We start from the raw sequence: 15,870 nt of genomic DNA on the forward strand, positions 1-15,870 counted from the left end.
GAGAGCTTAAAAGATGATCCGCGTAGTGGTCGCCCAAGATGTGTCACTACCCCAGAAATTATTTAAAAGTGCACGAAATGGTATTGGAGGATCACCGACTGAAAGTGCGAGAAATTGCTGAAGCTGTAGGGATGTCATCTGAACGGGCATGTCACATTTTAACTGAGGAATTGGGTATGAAAATATTATCTGCTAGATGGGTCTTGCGACTGTTAACACAGGATCAAAAATGCATCAGAATGCAAATGTCTGAACAATGTTTGGCCCATTTTCAGAAAAACCAACAAGATTCTTTGTGCCGGTTTGTGATCACAGATGAGACATGGGTCCACCACTATACCCCAGAGACAAAACAACAGTCAAAGCAGTGGAAACATGTTGATTCTCCACCATCAAAGAAAGCAAAGGCAATATGATCTGCCAGAAAGATCGTGGCATCAGTTTCCTGGGATGCAAAAGGGATTCTGTTGATAGATTATCTTCTCACTGGTCAAACAATTACGGGACAATACTATGCTAACCTCCTGGACCAGCTACAGCAAAAGATACGCAAAAAAAAGGCCAGGTTTGGCAAGGAAGAAAGTCCTATTCCATCAAGACAATGCATGCCTGTACGCATGTGTCGTTGCCATGGCAAAAATACATGAACTGAGTATAAATTATTGCCACACTCGCCTTATTCGCCTGATATGGCTCCATCAGACTTCCGTCTCTTCCCTAAGCTCAAAATTTTCCTTTGTGGATGGAGATTCTCCTATGATAGCTGGAGTTGACGAGTATTTTGCACTGAAGGAATCTAATTTTCGAGGTGGAATAAAGGCATTGGAACATCAATGGACCAAGTGCATTAGTGTACAGGGAGACTACATAGAAAAAAAAATTAGATATGTTGTTATTTTTCTATTTCATTCCAAGAATTTTTCAAATTACCCTCGTACTGTTACTTTTAAATCTGTCAACTTCTCTAACCATCTTAAATTTTTCACGTAGATTTTTTTAAAAGGCCTGTAATATTCTTTCTCATTCTTTATAAAGATATGAGTTAAAAATTCTATAAGAATACTAAAAAGTATATACAGACCCAGAAACAAAATTTGGGTCTGTACACTATACATGGACTATCAAAAAATTGTATAAGATAAGTAGAAATGCAGAAGACACCATACTGTATGGAACGACCCATTACAAATAAAAACACTGTGCATTGCATCCACTTTTGGAATTGCACTTTATACTGGTTCCTGGTACTTATGTTCATCTAAGTTAACATTATGATCATTTTGTTCCAAAAGGTGCATAAGTACAGTGGACATAAATGAGTTTTTGTTTTGTGGTAGACACGACTCTGACCAAAAAATAATTTTCTGCAATTATGGATTATTTTTACGACCAAATTAAGTAATTTAAGGCCATCTTACTTACTTACAAATGGCTTTTAAGGAACCCCAAGGTTCATTGCCGCCCTCACATATGCCCACCAGCGGTCCCTATCCTGTGCAAGATTAATCCAGTCTCTATCATCATACCCCACCTCCCTCAAATCCATTTTAATATTATCCTCCCATCTACGTCTCGGCCTCCCTAAAGGTCTTTTTCCCTCCCGTCTCCCAACTAACACTCTATATGCATTTCTGGATTCGCCCATACGTGCTACATGTCCTGCCCATCCCAAACGTCTGGATTTAATGTTCCTAATTATGTCAGGTGAAGAATACAATGCATGCAGTTCTGTGTTGTGTAACTTTCTCCATTTAAGAAAGGCCCTCACAAGAGATATAGTTTCCATATCTTCTACTTACACCTCCATGCCAAAGAATACAATGTCTTTGTCCCTTGGCAATATTAAAACTATCTTCAGACAACATCAACAGCTGATGTAAGTGTCGAACATTATAGCGTGCGAGAGACTGTGATTGATTGGACCTTGAAGTCCTCTGTTGCGGGAACTGTTCTTATTGGATGCAAGGAATTGGAATACTATGGATCTAAACCATTGGGTATAATGGAGTTAGAACAATATGAAATTTTTGAATTAGGCACTTTTTAGCGACAAAATTAATAATTTCAATACTTTTACGTGTACCTATAAGCATAGCATTTATAACAATATCTGATAAAAAATCTAAATTTAAAAAAAAGTGGAGTTAGGACAACGTAGTTCTAAGCAGACATGTCAAACATTTAAGAGCAGTAATAATGTTAAGTGTGTAGCACATACGAAATTGATAAAAAAAAGTGTTGTTTTCTAATGCAAGGCATTTGACAATAAGCCATTTGACCTCTAGCACTCCAATATTTTTCAGATATTGTCATGGTCAGCCACTGAAGCACAGATTTTGAGATGTTCTGAATCCATTTCTTGGTTTGAGTTGCACAATGGACAGTTAGGGGACTGATATATTCCAATTCTAAGCAGATGCTTGGCCAAACAGTCATGGCCTGTTGCCAATCTAAATGCAGCTGCAGACGATTTTCGTGGTAAATCGGGAATCAACTGGAGATTATGATGCAGAGAGTTCCATTTTTTCCCTTGTGATTGTGTTATCTAATTTTGTTTGTTGAAGTCTAAGTATGTAGATTTAATAAATCTTTTCACAGAGTAATAGGTAGATTTAGTAACAGGTCTGTAAGTAGCAGTGCTGCCCTTCTTTGCTAAAGCATCCGCATTCTCGTTTCCCAGGATTTCACAATGGGATGGTATCCATTGGAATTGAGTGATATTAATTGAGAGAGCATTTTAGTTATTTCGGCTGTTTGAAATAAAGGTGTGTGTCTAGAGACTATTGATAGAATAGCTGCTTTGGAGTCTGACAATATAATTGCATTTTTAAATTTATTGATGTGGCATAGCAGATTGCTGGAGACTTTTACTTATTGCATGATTTCTCCATCAAAACTTGTTGTTCCATATCCAAGAGATCTATAAAGTGAGAAGAGACAGCACGTAACATCTACACCGGCACCTTGTTCTCTGGAGATCAAGGATCCGTCGGTGTATAAGTGAAGCCAGTTTTGTGGAGGGTACCTAATACTAATTGTCTCTAAAGACAATTATTTCAGTGTTTACTTCTGATTTCAGTATTTCTTCTGTTAAATTTAGATTATATTCTATATTTAATAGAGTTAAAGGGTTTGGTTTAATTTGTAAGTTTTCTTTTTAATTCTTGAACCATGGATATGAAACTTTTTTGAGTTTTTAATCTACAGAGAGGACTGTATGAATGCCAATTGTTTCCTGGTAATCTGATAAGTTTTTCATATTGGATTAGTGCTATTTCTTCTATTGTCATTTTGATGCTGTTAATATTAGTGAGGAATCTCATAGAATCTATTGGAGTTGTTTTGATTCCACCAGTAATGAGCCTGAGAGCTTGGTTTTGAACACGTTCTATTTCGTTCATGAAAGGTGAAGTACTGTAATTAAAATTTCTCCGTACTACGTCAGCACTGGCTGTATAAAAATTTTGTATGTAGTGTTCAAAGTATTTCTAGAGCATCCCCATTTCTTTCCTGCTAGTCTTTTCAGAAGGGAGAATCTTTTACGAGCTTTTTTTATATTGGACGATTGGGGGACCATTTTACCTCCGGATAATTTTACCTTAATGGTACTCATTTCATATTGGAGTGGCTAAATGGCAAGTTGTAGCCGATTTAAGTGAACACCATGTTTTAACGTTTAGGTGGCTACTTCATCCACACACAACCCCCAGAATGTCTGGAGGACACACCTGCTGTTGGTCGACGGGTCTACTAGATCTAGTTGGGAGATATTGTTAATCACCAGCTTTCCCTCCTTAAGGCAGTGGAGGACGATTTTAGTGCCATAGCAGGTCAGCACTAGGAACAGAAAAGTAGAAAGGGTAGGAAGGAAAGTGAAATGAACCCCTAAGCCTCGAATGCTCTAATACCATCGGGGTCGAAGAAAGTAAGAGTTCAGTCAGAGGACTGGATAGGAAAGGGTAAAGAGGGAATTAGGTATTAAATAGAGAAGCAATCTTCTTAATGTATCCAGCTGTTTGCTACAACATAAAGTCCACTATAGTCTATTCAGTTGTTGTTTTTCACGAGAAATGAGGGGTATTTTGATAGGTGTTCATTATAGATGCCTGTTGCTAGTAGCCAGAGTTGGGGTGTAGTCAATATATACTGCAGGGCTGTGTCTTTTGCAACTGATACTGATGATTTTAATTTACTTCTTTTGTGGTTTATGGATGGACAGTATAGAAGAATGTGTTCCAGATCTTCATCATAATTATTACACCACAGACAAGTAGGATTATTGAATAGAAAAAATTATACCAAATTCGGTCATTAACTCATCAAGCTGACCAGTAGCACAGTAGAATCTAAAACTGAATACAAATAAAACAAAAAGAACGAATCACAATCCATACCCCTTCTAAAAATTCACCATTGCTCTTTACCTCATTTAGATCAATATCGCATTACCTTATCCATTTATCTTCTCTTAGTTTTTGTGACAGTTAACACTAATCAAAAGAAAGAGACGAGTTCATGTTTTATTATTGTATGACCGTGAAACTTCGACATTAAGGAAGGATCAGTTACAATGAATAGAATCTCTGGAAATTAAATTCTTTAAAATAATTACAGTTTATACATTACTGTGCAGGAAATGTAACTGGGATAAAAGGGAATAATTAAATGTTACAAACATCAGTAACACTAGAGTTAAGTTTAAATTATTGTCATCTGTGATTATCGTTATTCTACTGACCTTCATTTGCTATTTAATACCATTAAATTCTATTATCTAAATTCTGCTAATTGTCATCTTGTATCGTGTGCTGGTACTTTTCTTCTGGATGACCTAACATTTACATAATCTCAAGCAGCCTGTTATGAGCTCAGTGGTGATATTCAAAAAGTTTAACAACCAGTTCCCTCATGTGTATCTGTGTTAATATACAGTATATGTCCATGGTAATTCAAATATTACCTAGAAATAATTTAACAACCGGTTCATCCGAATGATGTGAACCGGCCAAATATCACCACTGCATGAGTCCGATGAAGGAAGGTTATGAAACAATAAAGGTTTGATAGTTATTTCAAGAAGCAAGAACTCCAGCCATCCACTTTAAAATCACAGATATTATTTACTTCATGAACTTCCATTTCTTGAGACCATTAGGAACCCTCTTCGTCTTTCAGTCCATGTCCTGTGCATATATAACTTTTCAACATGTGCATCTGTTTTCCAGATTATTTTAAGTGTAAGTGCTAGTATGATTGTTATGACAATTCTCAGCTCCATTTTTATGCTTTGCAGCAGTTTTATAGAAACATTGATTTCGTTTTAAACATAGTGCCATATAACCAGACAACATAAAAGTTTAAAATCTCTTAGTTTTAGGGCAAGGGTTTCAGCTTCATGTCTCGCCATTTGTCTACTGACTTGTCATCAGCATCCAGCACTCATGAACTTGCACAGAGCTATCTGAAGGGGACTTCGATTATAGAAACTGGTCATATTTTGTCTAACATTATATTGTGTGTGCATAAAAATTATTTCTGATCTAATTATCTTAAAATTCGCCAGAATAAGGTTACGGTAGATTTTTTTGTATAATGTTTGTATTGTTACAGATATCAACAAGGGTGGAAACATTCCAGGACCTATCATTACCAATTCCCAGCAGAGACCACATACATATGCTGCATCAAGGAACACTGACACCACAGCAGAAAGGAGGACTTTCTGCTTGCTCAGATGTATATGCAGGAGATCAGGTAACACAATAAAATGAATATTACCTTGTCTGTTGTTCAAGTGTTGATAATGAAGAAATAAAATTTAAGAGTCCACTGCAAGAATGATGGATGTCACTTTCTTGTCAAAAATGAACCAAGACTATCAATGCATAGCTTAAGACATATAGAATGTATATAGAGAGTTATATGGCATTAACACTGACAGTCATTGTCCAGTAATGATCGGAAAATCACAGTTAAGCTTTGAGCGCTAAGCATTTCAAACTTTCAATTGCTTCTCCTGCAAAATTTATTCCAAATGACATCCATCATTCTTGCAGTGGACTCTTCAATTAATATCTTCCCTATGTGGGTTTTGAGAAGAAAAACAAATAGATCGAATGACGAAAACGTTGCATATGCAAAATAAATTAAAATATGCATTTATGGCGAATAACATCAATATATGCAAAATGTGAAACATCTGCATGACATTATTTTAACCTATAGGGCATGATTGGAAAGGATATACAAAGCTTTCAAATATATGCTCAGTTAATAAAAATATACTGTTGCGTGAACTTCCACATTCTAGAGATCATATAGTTCTGTAATAGTGCAAGGCTTCTTGGTAATCAGGAGATCTATAAGAGCCATGCATTCGTATTTTGTCCCAGCTGCAATATTGAGAACAGGGGCCTGTTTCACAATGTTTAGAATCTTTGTAAATTGTAAACTTTGCTTGTAAAATTGTAAACTTCTGTTTCACAATCTTTGTTTGTAATGTTGAACTTTACAAAGGAAATCAAATCTTTACAAATTAAATTTTGCTCACTTTACAAGTATTCTGTTTCACAATGAAGAGTAATTTTACAAACGTGTAAATTTTACTTGTAAAATTAGCACATTTTCTACAATACCTCTGAGATGTGTAAAGTTTGATATTGCAACAAATTATGAATAAATACAATAAAGAAATACTTATTAAATTAATTTTTGAGTAACTGGATAATATTAAGAATTAAATTAGCGCAGTTTTGATGTTATTAAAGGAGTTCTAATGACTCAGACAAAGATATTGAATTTAGTCCTAATCAAATGAAAAATTCTCTGGGCGAGAATTAATAACACGTTCGTATCATTGTATAAATTTAATGAAAGGTTTCGAATGAGTCCTGCGCTATACTTCAGAATATTGCGTAAGTATTTAGATGCGAAGACTGTATTTAATAAATACTCGCACTTAATATAGAAGTTCCTTGCACCAAAAATAAATAATTCAATAATGCAATAGCGACACTACTTACGCGGTATCCTGAAGTCGTTTCGAGTCCCGTTTCGCTGGAATCTCTCCTACAAGATATGGTACATCATATCCAACATCCAAAAGAGAAAAGTGATGCCCTAACCTCAAAGCGAGAACTGTATTGTTTTGCATTGGATGCATACTAGCTGTCAGTTCCGTGGGTTAGCAGATAAGCATGGAATTTCTAAGATATCAGTGTGCAAAAGTGCCCACAGGGTAGTTGATGTTGTTAAAAGAGTTAAATTCGGGGCAGGTTTTTGATCACCAAAATGTTATTTACTATAGCACAGAATTTTTATGCTGCTGATGGGATCACTAATGTTTGAGAGGTTAGGAATGCAACATTAATAAATACTGATGGATCAACACAAAAAATTAACCTGATTTTGTGTTTAGACATCGTAATTATTTTATAAATTGCATATTTGTACGTGGACCAAATCTGTTATTTACTTATTTGACTGAATATTGTGCTAACTTTGGTCATTTAAGTAACAGACGTATTTGTATACTCGACCAATCACATCACATGAAACTCCATTGTCGCTAATATATAAAAATCTAAATACTTTTAATTTTTTTTAACAATACTTTATATTTTCTGTTGGTGAAATATGAATCAGCAAGCTTAGAATAATCTATTTTAGTACAAAATATAAACATATGTATCGATAATAGTAAAAATACAGTGACTTCAGCTCTGCTCCTTAGCGATTTTTGTAAACTGTTGTTGGCGATATTGTGTAACCAATAATGCGTATTTGTAAATTTCTTTAGCTGATTTTGTAAAGTTCGTCAGACTTTACAAACTAATAAAATAGCATTGTGAAACACAATTTACAAGCATTTGTAAACTTTCACTTGTTATTTGTAAATTGTTAATTTGTAATTTGTAAGGATTGTGAAATGGGCCCCAGGACGCATGTAGAGTTGCCAACATTTTTTGTCAAAATAAGGAATATTTTGAGTACCAGTTCAAAATGATTATAGATAGTCTTATTTGAAGTGATATTTTATTTACATCTTTGGCAGTGGCCCGGAATTTTCTATTACTTTTTAAATACTACACTTGTCGTACACTGGTATCCGTGGTCATTCCCTCTCCGACGTGTAGTCGAGGTGGGGAGGGGAAACGGGAGTGACGGGACAAGATGGCTGTAGCTTGTGGGTGGGATGATGATACGAAACTATGGTGAAGTTTAAGGAAAGACTGTTTTAAAGTAACATTAGTTTATTACAGAGATAACAAAGAAAGTATAATTGTGTCTCCCTTCTAGTTCTGTGGCAGGGGAAATGGAGAGGCGTGATAGCAACTGATGAAATTCGTCCTGAGGCTTTGATGCGGAGAGTTATGATGGATGATAGCACTGTAAGAGTGAAGTGAGAGGGAGATAAAGGTAACGGGAGTGCCTGGGGAAGATCGACTTGCTTTCATTGTCCATCGGGGGGGGGGGGGCAGGATAGCGAGAAAGATGGAATCAGGTAGAAGGTCAGTTCTCTAGTTCGAAGGATCAACACAGCGTTCTGTGCGACTTACCGACTTCGAGAACAAGCTCCTGGCATCAGAGGATCAACACAGCATACTATGTAACTTACCGACTTCAGGAGCGGGGATGGGTGACCTCTATCATCGACAGATCAAACAGAGTGAACTCGCAACTTACCGACTCTAGAGGGAGTGTTGAGGAGAGGATTTATTTTCACAAGCCGAGGCATGATCTGTTAAGGGCAGGGAAAATAAGAAAGCGGAGGTCTGTAGTGAGATAAGAGGAAAGGAATAACTAAAGAGTATGAAAAAGGTGAGAGAGATTCAGCGATGTAGGAAGAGCACAGGAGACAGGGGCGCAGAAGGGTTCCCTGTTCCCGAGTGGTGGCTGTGTATGGACATGTCCGAACAAAAGACAACCATAGCGTAGGTCGGTTGGAAGACTGCTGCTATTGACTGAGGATACGTTAGAGCTACGTCTTTGTCATCTAGTGAATGAGTGACTGTGGACTTGTGGCCTTGCTGTATTTATACCCCACTCGGAACCATGGTGGTTGGAACACGGTTGACTTCACCCATGCCTGGGGGTATTTCACTGCCAACGTGGCACGCATATGATGTGTCACTGCACAATACTTGCTTTCTCCCTTACAAGAGAGAAGAGCGAATCAAGCTGTTTTCAGAGAGAGAGAGAGAAAACAGCGACTGGTGTTGTGCGGGTAGGTTTGAATTGTTTTAAGTAGGCATGGGCATCAAAAGTTGTTGTTGTTATCTAATGCCGGGCTTTGGCAACGAAGCCATTAGCATCAAAAGTAGATATACACAACAAATACTTTATATGTATAACCAAAATGAACAATGATTTGTAACTCAGCTTTCATTAGATGTAGGCTTCAACTATTATCAGACCATTTATTATTCATCAACGGAAAGATTTGTTCTGTATGTGCATTGCATGCTGCTATACTCAGAACAATAGAACTTTCTTTATGTTATCAATGTTAATTCCCTCTTACCATCAATGGAAATTTCATAATTTATTAGTCAAGTGTATTCCATAACCTCTCCTACTCAAATCCCATCCTTACCGTCCCATGGTACAACCTGTTTTTAACAGAGTCTCTGGGGATTGAGTCACAACGGTATAATTGTTCCATCAAAAATGGAGCAAATGCCATTTCAGCATGATATCTGCCATGGCATGCATAAGTGCCCTAAATGGTGAAGAGGGGATATGGTCAGTAGAGTTGTCTGTAAGTCCTCCCGGCTAGGTCATATGGATCATATCCCATTATTTCCTGGCTTAGTTGCCTCATGAGTGATGCCTTGGTGGTGTCACTTGTGATGTTTCAACCAGTCTTCGGACTGTTGATTTAACATACATATTACACCAAGTCTTATAACAAAACAGAGACACTGTATTTACAATTTATTTTTTTGTTTTCTTTGATTGTGAATAAAGATTGAAAGTTAGAAAAAAATTTAGTGACAATTGCTTCTTTTTTAAAATTCATATCTAATGATACTTTACACACTCTAAGTTCTCATTTGAAAATTCAGAGTTGACCCTGGTTACCCCGATTTATCCACCAATCGATTCTTTGTGTAGGTTTTGGTCACAATATTTTTTTCGTAAACACCCAGTGTTATGTAATTTTCAAGAAAAAGGGATGACAACAGGTTCTTTGAAGCAGTCTGTATATTACATTGAGTGCCAGTGAACATTTTAGGTGTTTCTGTAGGCCGACCAGCGGTAAGTTCCCTCCCCCCCTCCCCACTACCACCATTCCTTGCATTTGCGAACTTATAGTACTTTGTCAGATTGAAACTTACGTACTGTGTTATATTAATTGTGTGGCAAAAGAAGTGGAAGCTTTAGAAATAAATTCCCTGGCCACCCAACTCCATGTAGAAAAACAATACTAAATTTGGTGAATAGGTTTAATGAAACAGATTCTGTGAATGGTGTGATGTAAATTATGCACTGTATCACACAAGATGGGGAACCACTTCCAGCAGGTACTGTAAGGAGAGTGAGTACTGAATGATTTTTTTAGTAGGTTATTTTACAACGCTTTATCAACATCTTAGATTATTTAGCGTCTGAATGAGATGAAGGTGATAGTGCCGGTGAAATACTGAATGTTACTAATGTAACATAGTACTTAAGTTTTAATCTGGCAAAGTGCTGTGAGTTTGCAAATGCAAGCAGCAGTAGTAGTACTGCAGACCTGCCACTGATCGGCCAATAGAAACATTGGGAACGTTTTTTAGGACTCACTGTGTATGAGAGAACATAGGTATATTCCAACATCTTTACCCAGTATGGATGCCGAATTGTTAGCTATTCAGACTGCACATGTCTACATTTGAGATCTCCAAGTAGACCATCTGCATTCTCACTGACAGGAAATCATCCCTGCAGGTAGTAATGCAATACTATTGACAATTGTAACAGCAATTATAAATTGATCGATATTGGCATTCCACAAGGTACAGTATCAGGACCAATCTTATTTATAATATAGATTAATAATTTGTTGAAAATTGATCTAAAGAAATATGGTGGTAATATATTTTCTTTTGCAGATGATACTGTACTAACATTTAATGGGGAAAATTGGGATAACACTTATTTAAATGCTAGCAATAGAATTAATGTAGTGAAAAATTGGCTTGACTCTAATCTCTTGTCCTTAAATACTAATAAAAGTACCTATATTCCATTTTCTTTAACAAAGAAAGGTTTACCTCCACCTATGAATAATTATCACTTAGTAGTAATACATAATATTTCATGTAATGAATTAACAAATAATAATTGTAATTGCCCACATCTAACACCTTCCACACAAGTCAAATATTTAGGAATTATTATAGATCAGCATTTACCTTGGGATAAACAAATTGATTTTATATGTACAAATATAAGAAAGACAATTTATAAATTCGTAATACTTCGAAATTTTATGACTAAGGAGTCATTAAGAATAATATTTTTTAGCTTTAGTACAATCATTAATACAATATGGTATAATAAATTAGGGTGGAGTAGCATCATCTGTACTTAATCCATTAATTTTATTACACAGAAGATTAATAAAAATTTGTCTAACCAAAAATATGGATTACCCAACAAATTTAATTTATACAGATTTTAAAGTATCAATTCTTGAAGAAATTTATAAATATAGTTTACTAACTTACTACTACAGAAATCAAATAAAACATAAATCTAATCGACATAAATATCATACTCGAACACAAAAGTCTACTTTCCCATTAATTGAGCCTAAATTTCATACAAGTGCAACTCTTAAACATGGTGCTAGTTTCGGCCCAAGACTTTATAATAAAATTACAAACCATTTTCCAAATTTGAAATATTTTAAAATTGGAGCTTTTAAAAAAGAAATTTATAAAATTATTCATGATATATATTATTAACAAATGTGTGTATTTTTTTTTACCTTTTATTTCTGTCGACTATATTCATGTTTTTATTGAATATCACTAGCTTCTGTCTGATTATCAATATATATATATATATATATATATTAAATGTGTTTTTTCTCCCTTTTTCTCTTTCTTCTTTTTCTTTGCTCTTTGTGTGTTATTTATTGGTTTGAATTAAGGTATTTACTGTATTTAGTAAACTGTCCTTGTAAATTTTATGTTATATTATTGGCTAAGACCACACCGTACACGAGCCTGGCTCTCACGGTAGTGGCTAGAAACATTTTTGTTTCATAATTTTAATTTGTACTCACTAGCTAGCTAGTTACATAAATAAATAAAAAATACTGGTTCACAGATTACTTCTTGCGAACCAAAGATTATTTACTCCTGCATCATATTTAAAACAGAAGGATACATAATAATTGTCCAATGGATTCCTAGCTATTGTGACATCAAAGGTAATGAGAGTGCAGATGGCATAACCAGGGAAGCGTCAACTCTTGACTCTCATTCCTGCATCACATGAGTCATTAAGCTGGTCTCTAAATAAGGTCAAAGATAGTTTTACCTAATTTTTGTGTAGAAGTGTGGTACAAATCTGCATGAAGAGCACTTTTTGTCATCTTGAAAAAATCTGACTACTTAAAATTATTTAGTAAGCAGAATAGTAGAACACGGATTTCTGTAGCATGGGTCAGGACTGGGAACATCATAACAGACTGCTACCTCTTGAAATTCGATGTAATAAACAACCCAACATGAAAAGTCTTCAGTTCACAAATAGAAACTCTTCAGCACATTCTTTTTAATTGTAAGAGAGCAAATCCTTGCAGAGATAAATTCAAAAGGATATTAAACTTTCCAACAAATGCCATCAACTCATATTGGAGCAAAGCTGAACAGTGTTCATGTGACATGAAATTGCTACTGGGCTCTCATATTAAGAAATATAATAAGCAAACTTAAAGATTTATGAAAATGAACATACAAATGGATTGAATTTTCTGTATGTTTTGTTTTCAGGGCTGGGTGATATGGTTGTGGGAGTGGATTCGTAGCTGGTTTTGGGGTCCTACAGTCAGTCTTCATGATTGCTTGGCTGCTTTCTTCTCAGCTGATGAGCTGAAAGGGGACAACATGTACAGGTAAAATGTTACAGTGAAGGTACGGAATTAATTTTCAGCTGTTACATGGGATTGAGTGAAGAGCTGCATAGGAGCTGTGATTTCCAAATCCTGTGTATGGGAGGGGAAGAAAGGGAAATGCTTCATGTGACGTCATTTGATGATAGATCCGAACATTGATGGGTCATGATACTTATGCGATTATGTTATAGTTTCAAATATTGATAGATAACTCTTTTTCTGTTACATTAATAATCTGGCATGTCTTAGTTTCAAATATTAACCAATAATAACTAATTTTCCCACAATTAATAACCTGGTGATTGATTACTGTGTTCACTTTTACCATCATATTATTAATAGCTACTCAACATTCAAACTACGACCACCATATCCTATTAAGTACTCAGGGAGAGCAGAACTGAAGAGTTGGCTGTTTTCTCGTTCTTTCCTCCTCCTCCTCCTCTCGTTGTGTAGCTATTTGTTTGACTGAACTGTAAGACCGCTGCAATAGACTTGCAAAGATTTTGACATTTAAGAGACTTGAAAGGAGACTACCTTTATAAGGGATAGAGTTTCAATTTTTTTAACAGTTTATAATTTTAACTTTACAATACCTTAGTCCACTGCTGTAGAATAACGGTTAGTGTGAAATGAGTGGACCTGAGTTCAAATCCTATTTGGGACATATTACCTATTTGAGATTTTTTTCGTGGTTTTCCCTCAACCCATTAAGAGCAAAAGCTAAGTAACTTTCGGTGTTGGACCCTGGATTCATTCAACTGGCATTATCACCTTCATTTCATTCAGATGTTTGATAATCATAACAGTTGATAAAGCGCTGTAAAATAAATCAGTAAAAAATATCTTTTTTTTTTTTGTTACAGCTGTGAAAAGTGCAATAAATTAAGAAACGGAGTGAAGTACTCAAAAGTGCTGGAACTTCCAGAAGTATTATGCATCCACTTGAAGAGATTCCGCCATGAGTTGATGTTCAGTGCAAAGATCGCAAACTACGTAGCCTTCCCCTTAGAAGGACTTGATATGCGACCGTACTTACATAAAGGTAATTTCAACTCTTTTTGTAAATCTAGTGTCACTACAAAATACATGTGGTAAATTCTTTGTCTTGTTGACAGAATGCATAAATGAGCAGCAGAGCTTGGATTAAAGAAAAAAAAAACTGATTAAATAATTTGTAATGAACCCTACAGATAATCTCTATTTTTGTTTCTCAGATTATAGTGTATTATGTTACTAGATTATTTCCGTTTAAAAATGTGTTTTTGTTCAGTGGTTCGGAGAGTTAGCTAGCTTGTACCATTTTCTTTCTTACTTTCCAAATTTACGTTCTTCTATCACTTTTTAGAAAATAGGTGTTTTCGTTTTATCAATCAGTCAATCAATCTTCTTAATGTATCCAGCTGTTTGTTGGCAACATAAAGTCCACTGTAGTCTATTCAGTTTTTGTTTTTCACGAGAAATGAGGGGTATTTTGATCGGTGTTCATTATAAATGCCTGTTGGGGTGTAGTCAATATATACTGCAGGGGTCTGTCTTCTGCAACTGGTACTGATGATTTTGATTTACTTCTTTTGTGGTTAATGGATATACAGTATAGAAGAATGTGTTCCAGATCTTCATCATGATTATTACACCACAGACAAGTAGGATTATCAGAAATGTGAAATTGGTGTAGGTACAATTGTGTGACAATGTGACCTGTTCTGGCTCTTGTTAAAAATGTTTGAACATGTCTGTGCAAGTTTTTGTACATTTCCGTGTCATTTGGTTTCTTTTGTACAGACTGTAAAATTTTTCCTTTGTCAGAAGAGAGCCAATTGTTGATCCATAGGTTTATAAAATGAGACTTTACTGAAGCAAAAGCACTGGATAGAGATATCACTTGAAGAGGTCTTGGTTGCAAATATGTTGCCTGATTTGCAATATTATCGACTTTCTCGTTTGCAGGTATACTACAATGACTAGGTATCCATTGAAATGTTATTTCCTTCGGAGTTTTTTTTTTTTTTTTTTTTTTTTTTTGATTGCATTTAGGAATCTTGGGTTTTCTGTGCAACCGGTGTTCTGATCAAAAATAGTAAATGTGAAATCAGAATGCAGCTGTTGCTAATTTTCTAGACACATATAAAGAGTATGTTTGTGATTGAAGGTTTTCATAAAATTTTTCTTTGAATTTGAAATGCACTTTTTGTTTAACTATTAACATTTCTATTAAACCCGTTGTCTTTGGATTTGAGAAATTCCTTAATTTTCACTTCTTCTCTGTCTTGGAAGATGATAATTAGAGTAAGAGCGGGAGAATATAATGAGTAAGTAACAGTTTCCCAACTACATATTGGGTTCTTGTAATCTTTGGTTGTACATTGTCTAAAAAAGAAGAAGAAGAGCGTCTTTTCGATCGATCATGCAGACAGTTTCTGGAACTTTCTTCATATACACATCAGAGCTGTGCTATCTGGCATACAAATAATGTGGTCACTTGGGTTGTTGTATCTGTTCCATTGCATGTTGCAAGCATCAAGATGGTAACACTTATGGTCCTCACTCAATTTGTGCAGAACGCACATGCCCATCATCTTATAAAGATTATGCTGATGTAAAGTAATTTGTTCGTTACTCACAATGAATTTCTATCTGTGTACTGAACATTTTTAATAATATAAGACCTTCCTTCTCATGTGTATTTTTTAAACCTTTGGAGCCTCAGCTCTACAGTTTTCACTCATTGCATCTTCTGTGAGTGCTATACATACCTT

The 15,870-nt window shown here is 35.4% G+C and overlaps 1 protein-coding gene across 5 annotated transcripts in view; it reads left to right on the plus strand.

Moving 5' to 3' along the window:
- Positions 1-15,870, plus strand: part of Usp20-33 (Ubiquitin specific protease 20/33) — a 77,600-nt gene that overhangs the window by 29,451 nt on the left and 32,279 nt on the right. For all 5 annotated transcript variants that reach the window (XR_011331226.1, XR_011331225.1, XM_069820581.1 and 2 more), the window contains exons 8-10: positions 5,611-5,754; positions 12,990-13,111; positions 13,978-14,156. Coding sequence is in view for 3 of the 5 variants with exons in the window: in XM_069820581.1 (XP_069676682.1) it covers positions 5,611-5,754; positions 12,990-13,111; positions 13,978-14,156 (445 nt within the window). In the remaining 2 variants the exon portion in view is untranslated. The remainder of the gene's footprint in view (positions 1-5,610; positions 5,755-12,989; positions 13,112-13,977; positions 14,157-15,870) is intronic.

The sequence above is a fragment of the Periplaneta americana genome, chromosome 3 (assembly GCF_040183065.1).
Source record: "Periplaneta americana isolate PAMFEO1 chromosome 3, P.americana_PAMFEO1_priV1, whole genome shotgun sequence".
NCBI classification, from domain to species: Eukaryota; Metazoa; Arthropoda; class Insecta; order Blattodea; family Blattidae; genus Periplaneta; species Periplaneta americana.